The sequence below is a fragment of the Lepidochelys kempii genome, chromosome 11, assembly GCF_965140285.1.
Source record: "Lepidochelys kempii isolate rLepKem1 chromosome 11, rLepKem1.hap1, whole genome shotgun sequence".
NCBI lineage: Eukaryota > Metazoa > Chordata > Testudines > Cheloniidae > Lepidochelys > Lepidochelys kempii.
Window position 1 is genome coordinate 61,869,829 of NC_136390.1, and position 16,696 is coordinate 61,886,524.

The 16,696-nt window shown below is 38.4% G+C and overlaps 1 protein-coding gene across 7 annotated transcripts in view; it reads left to right on the forward strand.

The window, feature by feature from the left end:
* Positions 1-16,696, forward strand: part of PARD3B (par-3 family cell polarity regulator beta) — a 602,509-nt gene that overhangs the window by 268,712 nt on the left and 317,101 nt on the right. For all 7 annotated transcript variants that reach the window (XM_073306519.2, XM_073306521.2, XM_073306522.2 and 4 more), the window contains one exon: positions 9,890-9,981. In XM_073306519.2, the coding sequence (XP_073162620.1) occupies positions 9,890-9,981 (92 nt within the window). The remainder of the gene's footprint in view (positions 1-9,889; positions 9,982-16,696) is intronic.

Sequence of the window (16,696 nt, forward strand, 5' to 3'; positions counted from 1 at the left end):
CCCGGCCACCATGCGGAGATAGGGCAGGCAGGGAGCCTGTCTTAGCGCCAGGCCCCCGCTGTGCTGCTAACCGGACATTTAATGGTTCGGTTGGCAGTGCCAGCCGGAGCCACCAGGGTTTCTTTTCGACCAGGCGTTCTGGTCAAAAACCAGAAGCCTGGCAATCCTAAATTATGCTGACCTAATTTTCTAGTGTAGACCTGGCCTTAAACCAGTAATGGCTTCAAATCCCAATATCTTGTATCCTTTGCAAGGCTTATAAAAGGCAGCTTTTATACCACCCTGGAGACTGCTCATGTGTAGCCCTGTAAACTCTCAAGTCTTAAGCCCTGTACTTAAGTCATGACATGTTTTATGTACAGAGGAGTGATGTGACGACATTTCTGAAGATGTTCAAGAATATTAGTATTGATTTTTCTCTTCCTTTGAGCCCTGCGCTTAATTACACTAGGATTTGCTCTGTCTGTTCTTCCTAGCCTCCCTCAGAAAGCAACTGACTAAAAAAGGTGTGAACCCTAATACTATTACAGCTAATGGAGAATTTCCTTTACCTTAAGTGTTAAGAGGCCTTTGATTTTGGTGCTGAGGCCTTGTGTTTCATTGCCCTGGCAGCTTTTATACAGTTTGATGGCAGACCAATGCTGTGTGTACTAGTTACAATTCTCCAGACCTGAAATGATCCCTGCTCTACTTAAATCTGTTTAAATGCATAATTTACTCTTCACTTGCATCATAATCCCTTTCCTTTGAAGGAGCTCAAATATTATTATTTCTACACCATCTCAGATTTTGTATAGTTCTGTACAAAGGTCTTTAAGATACACATTGTTATACTACATTCAAATGTACACAGAACAGTATTTCTCTGGCCTTCAGTATTTTAGGGTGAGATATAAGGCAGCCTCTATCCAGCTTTTCATGTTATGATTATTTCTGCAAGTGTCATGATGCAATGCCTGAATTTTCAAATATTTACATTGGCCCTTGTGCAGTGTAGCTGTGTACATATTTTACTGTAGCAGAAACTTTCCAATGACAGCATGGTTTAATTTTAAAAGATATCTAACATACTGTATAGTGTGACAAAGCTCTGTCCTTGTGTCCATGGGTCCCACATTTCCTGGCAGATTTCACTAGCCTCAGAGGCTCGCTGTGACCCTCCCCATGTAACTCTTCTCTGTCTAGAGACAAGGGTCACAGTCTACTGAGCCATTTTCATCATAAACCAGCAAGGGAGGTGAGAGAAGCTATCCTTCCTTGCACAGTCTCTGTTGTCTCCCAGTCTCCATGACTAATTGTGTGGGGGGGGGGGGGCGGGGGGAACAGGGGAGCCCAGGCCTACCCTCTACTCTGGGCCCCAGTCCAGGGACCCTACAATAGTATCAGCTATGGTAGCTGACCTTTTAGAAACATGACATGTACAATTCCCTGGGCTACTTCCCCACAGCAGCCCCCCCTTCCTCAGGCTCCACTTCACCCTTACCTCAGGGCTTCCTTCCTTGTGCCTGATATAGCGTGTACTGCTCAGTCTCTCCAACAGCACAACTTCCTCCCACAGCTCCTGACATCCACACCCACCTTACTAACTGGGAGGCTTTTAACTAGTTTCAGTCAGCCCCTGATTGGCTTCAGGTGTCCCAATCAACCTAGCCTTCTCCCTGCCTTCTGGAAAGTTCTTAATTGGCCCCAGGTGTCTTAATTGACTTGGAGCAGCTGCCATTTAATTTATCCTGGTACCAGGGATTTGTTTAGCCTGGAGATAATATATCTATCTCCTGCTACTTTTCTATAGCCATCTGGCCTTGTCCTGTCACAATATGTGTAATTTTATTAGTTTAGAATTTAAAAATTACTGACCATAGTGATTAATACTCATAATAGAGAAAACTCACAAAGAACATGTGCAAACCCAAACTAATAACTGATAACTAAACCCAGATTAAGATATTTTAAAATAAATAAGGGCAGGATTTTTTTCAGTTTTTTTGCATCCAATAAGTTTTTTTTCATTTGAATTTTTGTTTCCTCTCCCCTTGCCCCCTTTTGTCAAGTTTTCCAGTGTTATTTTGATGATGGTACCATAACAGGTGTTCCTAACCATTACCTCTTTCCTTCCCTTTCCCAGTTCTTATCCTGGCACCAATTCAACAAGGTACTTAAGGACATGCTTAACTTTAAGCACATGAGTAGTCCCACTGATTACCTAAGCAGATGCTTAGGAACTATCTTACTGAATTGGAGCCTCTAGTGGCACATGCAGACATTCAGGAAATCCCTGTGTAGTCGTGGGGGGGAAATGTTGCTGTCACCATTTCTTGACTTACCACATGTTGCTGGAAGTCAAAATATATATGGCCTAAACATAGTTACTAAACATCAGATCACTTCTGTTAAGAACATCTGAAGAAGTACATTTTTTCTTCTTTTTTAAAATGAGCCTTTGTTTAATCAATCTACCAACTGGCCTCATTCCCAAATCATATCAAGTAGTCCAGTGGAATACATTTCAATTGACAAAAGTGAAAGAAGCTTTAAGATTCATGTTTTCATATTTGTTGCCTATGCCTGCCCTAAAATCATCTTCATCAAGTGATTAATTGCATTTGTAGACACTGCACAATTCCATCAGTTATCCATTTCAAATTAATTTTATTCTGAATGGTTAAGAGGATGATATAGTTTAATCAGTAAGTGAAATGGAAGTATTGCGGGCTGTTTAAAAATACATATCACGTTTTATGGTGGCAGAATCATCTACATTAAGCACACTTCTGGAAAGATTGGAAGAGTCCAGTAGAAAATATTGCCATCTTTTCCTTCGGTTTAGCAGTATTTTATTGACTGGCATGTACATTAGTTTGACTAATTTAAAAAAGAGTCTGGTTGATGTTTTGATGGTAATTATGATATGGAGCTCCTAGACGAATGGATGTTGTACAATTAGGAATGTTTCATTCTTTTAAAAATATATATTTACAGTTCTAAAAATATTAGTTTAAAATATGGCAGATTAGATGTCCATCAGTCAACATCTTCCTCTTTAAGATGGACTTTGCAATTAAGAGCATGCTCAGAAATACATTTTTCTCTGACTGTCTGTTTTTCAAGAGTCTAGTTTCATGTTTGAATTTAGTGGAAGAAATAAATAGCAAGGTGTTAAAATGAAGCCAGAGTTCTCTTGAAGCCTCTTTTAGCTCTACATATGCAGTACTAAACATTCTGCTTGCAAACATCTATTTCAGACCGCTTTTTTCTCCTTTTATTTGTTACTGTGTGGGTAGAGACAGACAGGGTTGTGATAGCCTAATGTTGAAAGATTTGCTGAACAGATGAAATGCTGATCTTGACTTCAATAGTTTTTGTTTCTGGTACCTAAATGAGTTTAATCTTTTGTGTAGTCCACCAAAAGTATTTAATACACAGCAGGCTTGTGTTTTTTTCTTTGCTGTTTAAAAAGTCTTCTTTTTTTAGTTGATCCATCCTTTCTTCTACAGAGATGGCAAAGAACAGATTGCTGATAACTGACTGCTTATTTTGTAAAATACATCATCAGTCAATATATTGTCTAGCTTTAAAATATCCTTACTCTGTAGAAGAAGAAATAGCTAATGGTTAATTTAATTTAAAGTAAATGTCTGTTTAATGTTCATAGATATTAGCTTTACCTGTAGTGCTTTCTTGATAACCAGTTAAAATTTACTCGGAGTTAGGCAACTGGTAATATTTAACTGTAAGCTACTTCATACAGACTTTTATGTTGTTAAACTATTTGCCTAAATGCTACTGGATTAGGGCTGGACCTATAAACCTAAAATACCAGTAGAAGTTTTGTAGTAATAATGCTGCAGTAGTTAGAAATGAGCCTGAGATCAGTTATTTAGATTGGAGTCCTGAGTTTGAATACCTCCTCCCAATTATCTTTCCCACCCTAAAACTGAGAAGTGTTGGCATCCAAGGTTTAGATTAGGCCCATTGTAGAATTAGGGACACTAAATGTGCAGCAGGACAACACAGATAAGGTTTGGATTCTGAAGCCTTTCCAATATTTCTAGGGTTTTTGGATCTGATACCTGTAGTAGTAATGTAATAATAAAAGACACTGGTTATTGTAATTCAACAAGGAGTGCTTCCTTTGATTTTTATACACACACACACACACACGGTGAAAAAATGTTACATTTTTCTGAGGAAATGCATTAAGACGTGGAATCATACTATCAAAATCTTAAAAGCTGTACAACAGGTGTCTTTGAACAGTTCTCAGTGGCATGTGTGTCTCTGTGGTTCAACTGATTTACATTAAGGTTAAGTTAAAATATTTTAAAATTAAACAGGGTAAATTTGTATTCACCCCTTGATAGTAGATTGGGTTTGTGCTCTTGTGTTTCTTATGTGCAGTCTGTAAATTGTTGGGTCTAGTCCTAACTAAATGTAAACACCTTTACTTTCTAGCTGCTGCTAATTGGTTTGGGAATATTTATGAAAGTGTTTATTTTTAAAGCTAAAAATAGTGCTGCGGTGTTTAAACTCATTCTGGCTGTCAGAAATGCTCTCCTGATCCTGAAAGTGTTGCTAAAAATGTTCACTTTTTAAATGTGGTAATTAAACTTGTCTGTGAGAGCAACAGATGATACATTTCCTGCATTTGTAAACTAAGTATCCCTTTAAGCCCACAAATTTCCTTGCATGTTTCTGTTTGTTAGGTTGGTAAGATCTGAACTCCTGCTGAACTTTCTTGAAAGGAGGGCTGTTATTGGCCAAATAAGGAAATAAAGAGCTATAACCTGCTGCTGCTGCTTTGTGACCTTTTACTTTTAGGATTAGGATTTTCTGGTACTGCGTTTTAAAAAGCCTGTGTCCTCAAGGGATGCAGCACTGTAAGCTTGAACTTCAAATAACTATTTTCATTTTTAACTCTTTCAATTAAAATTACGTTCCAAATCAAGATCTTTTACTTTGGGCTTTGTCTATATGTACATAAACTTCCCTAGTTGATGCATATATTCATTTGCATTCTTCAGATTGATAAAAGATAATGTTAAATGCACACCTTATGCTTTAGGTGCAAGGTGTTCCTGCTGCAGGGCTGCCACCTGGGGTTTTCTTCAGACATTTATACAGCACTACTCTCTCAACTCAGCATCTGATTCTGAGACTTGTTTTGGAACCATCATCATCATGGCAAATCCCAACAGAATGTGGCTGCCTAGCAGACTGAGCAGCTCCCAGATTGATCTCTAGATAGCTTCTTACGGTAGTCTGGCTGGATATTCAGTTTGTCCATCCCTGGAAATCTTATCGCACCTCTGAAGCTTTTGGTGACCACCTGATCTCCAGCTGTGTAGCGGCATTCTTTGGTAAAGACGCTTCAGAATTAGTTGGACTTCCATTCTAATAACATATCCATACCAAGAAAGCTGCCTAAGCCGACCCAGTGATGATGATGGAGGCAATTGCTGTGTTTTGGCTTAGAATATCCTCATTTCTGATCTCGTCCTGACACTTAATGTGGAGCAGTTGGCAAACACAACAAGAATTGAAAATGTCAATCCAATGCTCTTCAGACTTCGTCAGTGCCATTTTTTGCTGCTATGCAACAAAGTTGGTATAACCAACGTTCTATTGATCTGCAACTTTGTAGCAAGCTTTGATGTTGTGTCATTGCCACAGAGGTTGCCGAAAGGCCAAAAATATGGTGGCAGCTGCTGCTATACAGATGTCTACGTCTCTTGAGCATCCTCCAGTACTGTCTATGATGCTGCCCAAGTCCTCAACAGTTACCACTTTCCCGATGTCCTGTCCGGACAGGTTAATACTGAGCTGGTTATAATCTGGAGCTGGAGGCTGCATGATAGTGATGGTCAGGGTCTTTGTTTTATCCTGATAAATAACCAGACCTAGCGTACTGCTTCTTGCCCGTCAAGATTGACCTGTCTGTGCAGCAATTCACCAAACTGAGCCAACAAGAAATGTCATTGGCTTATTCAAGATCTCAAAACAGAATAGTGCTCAGCTCAGCAGCATCGACAGCTGCCTCCTCAAGCTTATCCATCACCCACTCAATGCTAATATTGAAAACAATGGTGGCAGAACTCCTGTGGAGGTAGGAAACCACGCTGTGTCTCTGCCATTGCTGGAACACAAGAAGAAAATTATGGTTACTTGTCATAACTGTAGCTTTTCAAGAGTGATGTATGAGCATTTTCACACTGTCTGCCCATCTTCCCCATTGCCTGTAACTACTAATCTTACAGCATTATTGGTTTACCAGGAGGAATTGAGATAGTTGGGGGTCCTTTTATAACCTGAGCTCTGAATATTTCTGAAGTTGAGCATTGCTGGGTTGGGGACACATTCCTCTCTGGTGTGACTATGCAAACACAATGCTGTTGAAGAATCACAATAAAAGGTAAGTAGCCATTTTATCATGCTAACGCTGTAATGGAACATTTTTACACTTGTTTGCCTGGTTATCTCTAACATCTTTTCAGTATTGTGTGTAATGTACAACAAATCTAAACATGGTATTTTTTGTTGAGAAGGAAAGATAAGGGTTTCTGATATATCTCAGTCAATGGTTTAAACGCACACTCTCTCTCTCTCAGGCACATGCAGTCATGCACAATTTGAGAGCTGTAGCAAAAGGAATACAAGAAATTTTCAAGCACTTGGGTTATATGTGTTTGTACAGGACTGGCCAAGAGGATAGGTTTCAAAGTTGACTATATTACAAAAGTCTTGTTTTCTCCCTTCTGGTTCTAATTTGAAAGACATGGTTTTTAACAGCACTTTCTTTAAATTTCTTAAATTGAAAGTAAAAATATTTTCCCTGGTTTTAGATATGTGCAATTTCGTGACTTTCCTTTCACCACGTGATTTAGCATGTTATACTCCTTATTTGCAAAATAAAACCTGTAGTGCTTTTGTATTATGCTGTCAGTTGACTCTGAGTAAATTATATGGTGACACAGTTATTACTTCTGCTGCTGTTGAAAAATCTAAAGTCAGCTCTGGAAGCATTATTGTGGGATTATTTATTATTTTTTAATGGTTCTCATGTTGCCATAAGCTCATGCGCTAGCATTCTCTCATTTGGGCCAGAAGGTGATGGGATTAAACCTAGTACAGTTCTACAGGTTAGCTGAGGTATTATGTGGAATTCCCTTCTGCCCATTTCTGATGATTATCGCCCTGAAACAAGAGATTCCATGCCACTTCTCAGATTGTAAACTCAGTGTTCTGGTCCACCTTCCCTCTGTCAATAAGAGGTTTTAATATGTAAGGCTGCGTTTGTACTATTTTTCAGCTCCTAATGATGACTGTTGTGATTGAGTGCCTTATGTCTTTGAGTTGAGAGTACAGCTTAAACAGAAGTACTGGGTTTGATGCAGAAATTACAGGGTGAGGTTCTAAGGTCTTTGTTATGCTGGAGATCAGGTGATCCAAAAGATCCTTTATGTCTTCAAATCTAGGAATACTTGTGAGTAAAAGGTGCAGTATGAGATCAAATTCTGATATTTCTATTTGTGTTACTATTGCCAACCCTATACAAAGGCAAGAGCGTCTTCAGCACCAGTATTACCATGTTGTTACAGGGTTTGCTTTACTAGTGAGTTGCTAGATCTCATACATTCCTGTTAATTAAGTTTGTGTGCTTGTGGATCTTATTGCCGTCAAGGCTGGATTTGCTAGGAAGTAGAAGTCATCGCTTGGAGACTGTGCGTCAGATTTGCATCACTTACCCTTTGTTTGAGATTGCTTTGTTGATTTATGAGATAATACAGAGTAGGGAATTCTCAGAGTTTATCAGAGAATTGTCCCTTGAAGAGTGGTTCCACTATGAAAATGACTGCAAAATATCTGCCTCCTCTGTGTACTCAGTCTTATTTACTTACTTTAATTACAAAAAATAGCTTTTATTCTTATTAGCTGTATTGGTTTTGCTATTCTACATTGGAGTGAGCTGACTTCTATTCAGATTAGGCAATTATTCTGTCACTATGTTAGATTCCACTTAAAGAATAGTTCGTGAACAAGATAAAACCCAGTTTGATCTACCAATTCCAAGCTTAGCTTGCAAGAAAAATCCATCTTTTTTTCCCTTGTTACTTATAAACTGAACAACTTGTCATATAAATCATCAAGACACTATAATATATATATATATAGACCTCAACAATACCAGTCTTACAAAATCATATTTCTGAGAGAAATGGAAAGTTATAACATAGTTTCTTCTTAGGCCGTAAGCTCTTATTATTGAGGAAATAGAATAACCAGTCCAGCTGCTATTGTTTTTAGATTTGGCATACAACCTTGCCACTCTGATTATCTGAAGACAACTTGGTAACAGTAAGAATATACACTGGACGAATGTGTTCCATTGGTGAAAAAAATTAACTTTAGTTTTTATCTGGTTAAGATCAAACAATGAATTGAATTCTCTTTGTGTGCTGACATCTGAAGATTTATATCTTCCAGCTATATTCCTGTTACAAGAGCTGGCAGAAGTGACCTCTCCAAGGAAGGTCTTTGTTATGGATTTTGCTCTGTTTACATTATTGCCATGAGGGTCACAGTGAAGTACAGTACATTAAAGCTAATACATCACAAGCTGACAGTGGTCTTATCTCTTTGGTACCTCTTCCCCTTCCCAATAAAGAAGAAAGCAAACACAAAGAAGATGAGGTTCTGGAACAGAAAGTTAAATGATAGTTTCCAAAGTGCTTTGGCGTTAATGCCAGGTCCCTGTGTGCAACATATTTTGTATCTGGTCAAATGGCTGCGTAACATTCTTTTCTGTGAGGTTGTTGCAAAAAACTGCTTTTACCACATACATATTCTCCCTGCTGTAGCACTATTGCAAAAGCAGATACTGAAGAGCCAAAGCTATTGGGTTTCTTCAAAGCCAGCCAGCTGATCATTGGCTGAGGAGGTGGCTCTGGATCAGAAAAAGTGAGAGTTTCAGGCCAGATCTGTACCTCTATGGAGCTCAGAAGCACCAGAAAAATTCAGCTTCAAGTACTTTCTTTCTTGCAGAGTTTCGGTGATTCTTCACAACCCTTTCCCTCCAGCCATTCCCACTCATTATCTGGCAAATAGCATTGGGGAAGCCAGAAGGCTTTTTCTGTTCCCAAGGAGCTTTTTGGGTATGCAAGCTCTACTCTGCAGCTTCTGCACTATCTCTTTAACTTGGAGAGCGCTGTGGGGCCCACATGAGTATGTTATGCCTCTGTCCGACTAATGAGGGTAGAGGAGATCTAGACTTGTGGGGCAAGATGGCCAAGTGAGTTGGGCACCAACAGAATCAGTTTTCCTCCTCTCTGATCCCCTTCCATTCTGACTTGGCAGGCACTGAGCAAATCTGAGTCACCAATGGACCATGTAAATTTGGGGAGGAAATGAGCCACTCAAGGAAGGGGAAGAAAATGAAGAATTAGGGCACAACCACAAGATGAAAGGGGAGGCACCTCACCAAATCCCTCAACAAGCCAAATAAGTTTGGGCAGGGGAGATTGCTGCTATATAATAGAGACCTAATGTACTGTAGAATACATGTGGCCTTGATTACTGTACAGTATGTTAGCATTTGAGTTCTGAAAGCAAATAATGATGGACTTCCCAGAGTATTAAACCAGAAAGTCATTGTAAGCGCGTAGGACTCTGTTCAATAAGGAAAGCACCTCAGATACAAAGTGCTTAGAGAAACAGCAGAGTGCCTTACGTTCTATATATAGAACAGAACCTCTCATTTCCACTGCCAACTGGAATGCTGAGATATTTCTGCTTGTTCTTGTTTTCCATTTCAAGCGGAGATTCAAATATCATACAACTATTGTTTCAAACCCATCAAAATATATTTTATTTCAAAATGTGACTCTCTCAATAGGGTGCAACACAGTTATCTTTTGAAGATGGAGAAATGGATCTCACTGGGCACACTGAACAGCTGACATCTCAGAAGGCCAAGTTCACTTTCAGGTATGAGTATTAAACCTTCTGTTTAATATTGATTCATGAATATGTTTCCCAGCATACAGGACAAGAAGACTATGTCATTTTTATTTTAAGTACATGTGCCCATCGTCATAGTGACTTCCTCCTTTTTTCCTTTCCACCCTGAAAATTCACTCCACTGTATCTTTTACCTTGGATGATGAATGTTAGTGACTTTGACCTGTATTGTATGTTCTGACTGATGATGGGTTATGGGGGAAGGAAGACATATGCTGCTCTTTTATATGTTTGTGTTTTGCTTTTTTAATCAATTTCACAAGCAGCTTAAAGACTAAGATAAGTGGAGTGTATGTGTCTAAACAAATAAGCACTCCTCTGATCCTTAATGTCCCACAAAAAGTAAATAATTTTCTTGGTTAAACTGTCATCTCTGTTTTTATTATTAAGGTTATTTCTTCAGTTGCTTTTTAGACTTTTATTATATTTGTAGATGCACTTTTATAACCGGTAAAATGCTATATCTAGATCATCCATTGTGCAGGATAGGCAAATTTGCATAGGCACCTTTTGTGAGACCTGTCCTTCTAGGACAATCAGATGAGTAACTCCTCTTTCCTTCAGTTATACTAGGCAGGAGATAGCTGGTGCTGAAGTCTAACACGGTTGTTGTGATCTAAGTTGTCTGTTAGTTTTTCTGACTGCTTGGAAAAGACTGCTGAAAGGGTGAACTTAGGCCAAGATTTGAGTGAAATAAAGATGATTTACAATTTGGGTTGGAAACCATGCAAGATTTGGTATGAAACTTGGGGAAAGTAGGTGGTGTTTCACTTTGAGTTTCTGGGTTTCTTCCAATCTGAAATTCTAAGCAAACTCAGAATGTGAACCAAAACAAAAAATAACCTTTGTGTAAACCCACTGAACCAAAGTCATCAAGTTTCAAGGTGGGTCAGATCATCCACTAATATAACTGATGGCAGGCTGAATTTCATTAAGGACTTAGCCTAGTGAGTTCAGAGCAAAATGATTCCAGGCTAGTGTTCACCTGTCCTTATGACAGGTTAAATCTTAATGAGAAGTTGAGAAGTTATTTGTATAAATCACAGTACTGTGAAGTCACTTTTTAGAATGTGAAATAATCTGGTGTCCATTAATATTCTTTGTTGTAGAAAACTAGTTATGACAGTACATTGCCTAACTGTGAACTAAAAGATGTACTTTGGAAAACTAAACATGACTGCTAAGATATCATAATCAAACTAACAACTCAATTTTGGTGAAGGCAAATAATCCTTTACTATAATTTTGCATTTTCTAGTCAGTTGTCAAAACTGTATGAACTAAAAGCCCTGAGCAGTATGTGTAAAACTCTATCCCCACATACATTTTTGCTTTCATTTTGTTCTTCTCTCTCTTGCTCATTCCACTCCGTGCCATCTCATTCATCTTTGCCTTCCTTCAGTCTGCACCTATGCTTGGAATCACCTACTATTTCTGTGTACTAAGCACCTTCCATTTTCTACTTTTAAATACCTCCTTAAAATCTACTTCTTTCATGTAAGCTTATTACACTGATTCACTCTGAAATTGTCTCCAACTTCTTGTGACTAAATTGTTGTCCTGTGTTTCACACTTTAGCAGAGTTGGATAATAAGCTATTAGAAGCAGTAAACTTGTTTTTCTCCACGTTTGTTTTGTACCATCTTCTGGTGCTCTAAATCTAAATAAAGATTTCCCCATCCCTATCCTCCTTACTGAGTAGATGTATATTCATGTAAATGACACAGGATGCCACAGGGATATTTAACCACTGTTTCACACTCTTTTTAGGACTCTTCTGGACATATGACAGCCTGTTTATGGAATACTTTTTCCTCCTTATTGAGTAGTCTTTGTTTTGAAATCTGTTTTCTAATCACAGTATTGCCAACTTCTCTGATTTTTACCATGTCTAGCAATTTCGGGGTATTGTTTAACCTGTCTCATGAAAACGTGATGAAAGGCTGCCAATTCACAAATTTTCTCTTATTCAGAATGGTCACCATCTTCTATGACTGACTGTCAATGGGGCTGAAGCTAGTAAGATAGCCACCAATCTCTCATGATTTCTGAGAGTCTGACTCATGATTTCTGAGCTCTTGAAATTTGCCTTACTGTAATCAGCATTGTCATGAAGATTTCTTATCTAATTTATCTGTCATGCTTAGATGGTCCCCATCACTCTAGTACCTGAGCCTATTGCAGGGTTTAAGGTGTTGTTCTTACAACTCCCATGTGAAGTAGGGAAGCACTATTATCCCCATTTTACAGGTGGGGAACTGAGACAGATCACACAGTAAGGACTTGCCCAGATCACACAGGGAGTCTGTTGCCTGGCAGGGAATTGAACCCAGGTCTCACAAGCGCCAGGCTACCAGGTCATCTTTCCTTTTAGGGAACATCACCAATTTCTTTTTCCCTATCAATACAGATGCTTCTCTGTCTTTGTCATTTCATGTTGTCTGGCTTTTTCCTCTTTCAAGGAACATTGGGGAAGGCCATGGTCTTTAACCCACCTGTCTGATTTGGTTTGTTTGTTTGTTTAGCCACCCACTTTGGGGCCCTGGTCATCACCTGGATGGTATGGCAATTTCCAGTTTCTTTTTAAATCCTTTCTGACATCAGTCTATTTGTAGAATGGTAACGTTGTTGTGAAGCGGTATCAAAGTTTTTTCCCAGCTTGCTATGCACCTGCCAGGTCTCCAAGCTGTATGCTTGCTGTTTTGCGTTCATCAGACATGTATTGAACCTAGTCAGCTTGGTTGCCAATGTTTTTTATAAAATTTAATGAAAGGCTGCTACAGCCTGTTTCACCTGCTGTAATTATTATGCATCGCCAAATCTGTGCATTCATTTGGTTCTTTAATGTCTCTTGATCCCATTGATTTGTAATTGGGATTAATCAAGCCCTGCTCACGATATATTCATGATTATTCTTGTCCTTATGCTTGTACCCAGTGTGTTTTTGATAATGTCACTTCTTCCCTGAGTCATATTGTTCTTATTTGACAACATGTTGTTTATCAAGATAACCAAGACCCTGCCTCTACTCAGGGTTCTTCATAATTGTCTGCATCTCCAGCTATCCATCACTTTTCTTTTTGTATTATTGAGGTGCTTCCCAAGTAAATTAGACTTACAAGGTGAGGTCTCTAGTTCATGGAGTCTTCTCCACTTCTCTTTCCCCCTAGTAACGGAGGCTATATTGTTTGTTTTCATTTAATCTCTGTATCCTGCACCCCATTCTGGCTGTGGTGTGAAGACTTTCACACATAGCAGGGTCTTATAGCATGCCCATAAACTGGTCAAACTCTGAATTAGTCTGACTTTGTCTGGAAGCTCATTTCACAGCCATTGAATGAGAATAGCTGATCTCCAGATCTTATATGATGCATCTTGAGTTTTGTAAACTCTCTGGCAGTTCATGGATGGAGAGATGCAATATGAGATGTAGTTGGGTCTTGATCCATTGAGGGCTTTGAACATTGAAATCAAAGCTTGAACAGGCAGGGGAAGCAGATTAGGAGCCAATGGAGGGGCCAGAACAAAGGGATGATCTGTTTGTAACAAACTCTTTCTGTGTTGCTTCTTCCTACAGTCACACATACAGTGAGCTACCATATCCAGTCTGGGACTGACGAATTCAAGGATCATGGTGGCCAGATTTGAAAGCGGGGAGTAGGAAAGGGATCCTAATCAGATAAAATGCTGCAGTAAATTAATCTTCTGGCAGAAAATACCTTGTTCGTGCATATCACAATTTTAAACTTGTTTAAATGCAAGAGATTTCATGTATTTAAAAACAATACTTTCCCCCTTCCCCAAAATATTAAAATGAGGAGTCTCAAACTCTTCTCCCCATAGTTTGGAAATATGTCCTGGGGTAATTTCCTGAGTTTTAGTGGATTTAAAGTAAATTCAAGACAAAGATTTAATTCTGAAAAAACAAAAGTGCCCTGCAATTTCTGTGGAATTCAGCCAGATGTGGGTTATAATCTATTAAAAACTCCGAGCAAAATTTCAGTTCTTAAATTTCAAGGGCTTTCCTTTGTTTTCATACATGCTTTACCTTAGTAAAGAAGGGGAAGACTACCTGAAAAAAATTAAGTCTTTGCTCTCTAAACAACTGACTTCTAAAGAACATAGTGAGAAGAGTACTGAAGATAAACTGTCCACCTCAAATTGACTGGCTGAATATATTAAAAATATTAGCAATATTTGTAATAATAACAGTTCTTGCAGAAATTAGCAAAATAGTTTTGTCTTTTATTAAGTTTCAAATTAGATCATTTTACTATGTTATTTCTGGAACAATTATTTTCCTGTATATGCAAGTATTATTTCTTTTTATGTTTTGCTGTCTTCTCTTTTTTTCTCTTTGTCTAAATGTATCTCATGTTTTTCTTGAGGACTTTCTAAATGTTCAAGACTCTAAATTGTTCCTGTCAGATGAGAATGATGTATATGGAAATAACATGTTCAAAATAGACCCCACAAACAGTTGCCAAAGCCACTAGAACCCAAACCTTGTTGAATGCTGTTCACCATATTCGCAAACGGCTTTTTTTTTTTTTCCAACTGTGGCAAAATTGTTTGTGCTTTTGAGTCATGCAAATGTAAAAATAAATAAATAAAAGTCTTTATGCATATGTTATGATTGAAATTTTATGACTTTGTAACTCAATCAGGTTAAAAGCTTCAGACAACTTGTTTTATACTCTTCATTGAGGTAGGAAAAACTATTCCATTTGAGGAAAAGCTGTTCGTTTACTGAAAGCTATGAACATTTATGTGGCATCTCATGGAAACAGAAATAGAAGGTGCTGAGCACGTTCAGGTGGTGCTAAGAACCATATAGGATGAGGCATTATCTGCCTAGACTGTCCAAGCACTTGCCCTGTAAAGGTGCTTTGATACCCTGTGGACCTTATCCTGTAGGGTTCTGAAACTTTTGAGAATTGAAAGTGTTCAGCACCTTGCAGGAGGAGAACCTGTATTCTATCACTAACACTTGCTAGTTTTTCTGTTTGTTTGGGTGGCAGTGGGATGTTTGGTTTTTTTTAACTTACACTATGAAAGGTAGAGTTTGTTACAATTCACTGTAGGTCTATTTTTTTGCAATTTTTGAAGGTGTCATTTTTATTTTGGATCTGCTACCAGGGAAAGAAGGGGGTGTTTTGTTTGTATACAAGGTGGGGAAAATAATGGTCAAAGGGGAAGGAACAAATTGCATTGTTCAGTAATAAATGCTCATATAAACATGTATAAAATAAAAGAAACACTTATTAAAATCAAATCCATATTTTTCTACTTAGAATGCAGATCACCATTTTATGGATTGTTATACAAGAACAATAATACATTTGTGCAGAAGAAATATGGTATTTTTCCTCACTACCATTCCTCTTTCCTGGCTGGATCTACTTGAGTGAAGCGGTTTACAGCTAACAGTAGGATCTCTGGACTCTACAGTAGTTCAGCAGGAATTTATCGCCAGCCCTGAAATTCCACCCGCTTGGCACACCATGTGGAAACAGAAGTGTTGCTTTTGCAGACCTCATTTAAAAAAGTTTTTCCACAGTAAAAATAACCCTGTTAACAAAAAATAAACCTAATCTATTTGAAAGTAGATATTTAGTTTATTAACATTGGATTACTTGGAATTCAGAGAATATTTCATACATGGATAATTCATTAAGTGTTTAATTACACTTGTTCCCTCTGGCCTTCCACTTCTTTTCAGCAGAGGCGAGGGTCACAGTTCCTTGACCCACTTGATTTAAACGCAGTGAATATATAAATAAAGCATATCTGTAGCACCTTCCTTCTCCTCCTCTGTTCACTTTCCTTATGTTCTTCTTTGTCTTGCTGTATCCTGACAGCCTGGAAAGCAGAGGTGGAGCATTGTTAAAACCTGGTGCCTTCAAGCTGTATGATATATTTCTGCATTTTTAGGTAGTTGATCTAATGTGAATTAAGCAAAAACAGGTTTTTAGTGGACAGATTCTTGATTTTGGTGCTCAGTATTTTGAGTGTCTCCTAGATAAATACATTTAAGTTACATAAATGAGGTGGGGAAGGTGAGGGTTCTTTTTAAAACTGATTTTGGAGGTTTCTTAAATTCTTTCACATTTAATCTATTTATTTTTCCTTTTTTTGGAGGCAATTAATTTGTAGGGTGGGGAGATTGGAGCACTTCTCTCCTCTTTTGTAGGGAGAGTCTGTGGTCCTCTCTCTGGCTGCAACTCCCACAACATCCTCTGAATGTTCAGCTGCCTTCTTCATCTCACGACAGTGTATTCTCCACTACCTTCTACTGTTGTTAAGATCTTTCCCTTTACCTTCCACAGCATTCATCCCATCTAGCATCGCCATCTACAGTCTCTCCTTTTGGGTCCTACGTCATTTTGGTTTGATTCTGACCATCCTTGCTTTTAAAAAAAAATCAATTTGTCTTCCGACTGAGTCTGTTGGAACCACTACTAGAAGCAGATGCTGACCATCCTGGGGGCAGTTTACTCTCTCACCCAGTGAGTCTCAGCTGGCAGCTTTTAAAAATTCCAGGATTGGTGTAGAAATTGAATTAGCATATGCAAATACATTAGTATAATATGTAAATAAAATATTGGGTCAGAACCATGTACATTCCCTATATGGATAAAATATTTATGCTTCCTCTGAAATTCCCATTAGTAATTGGGCA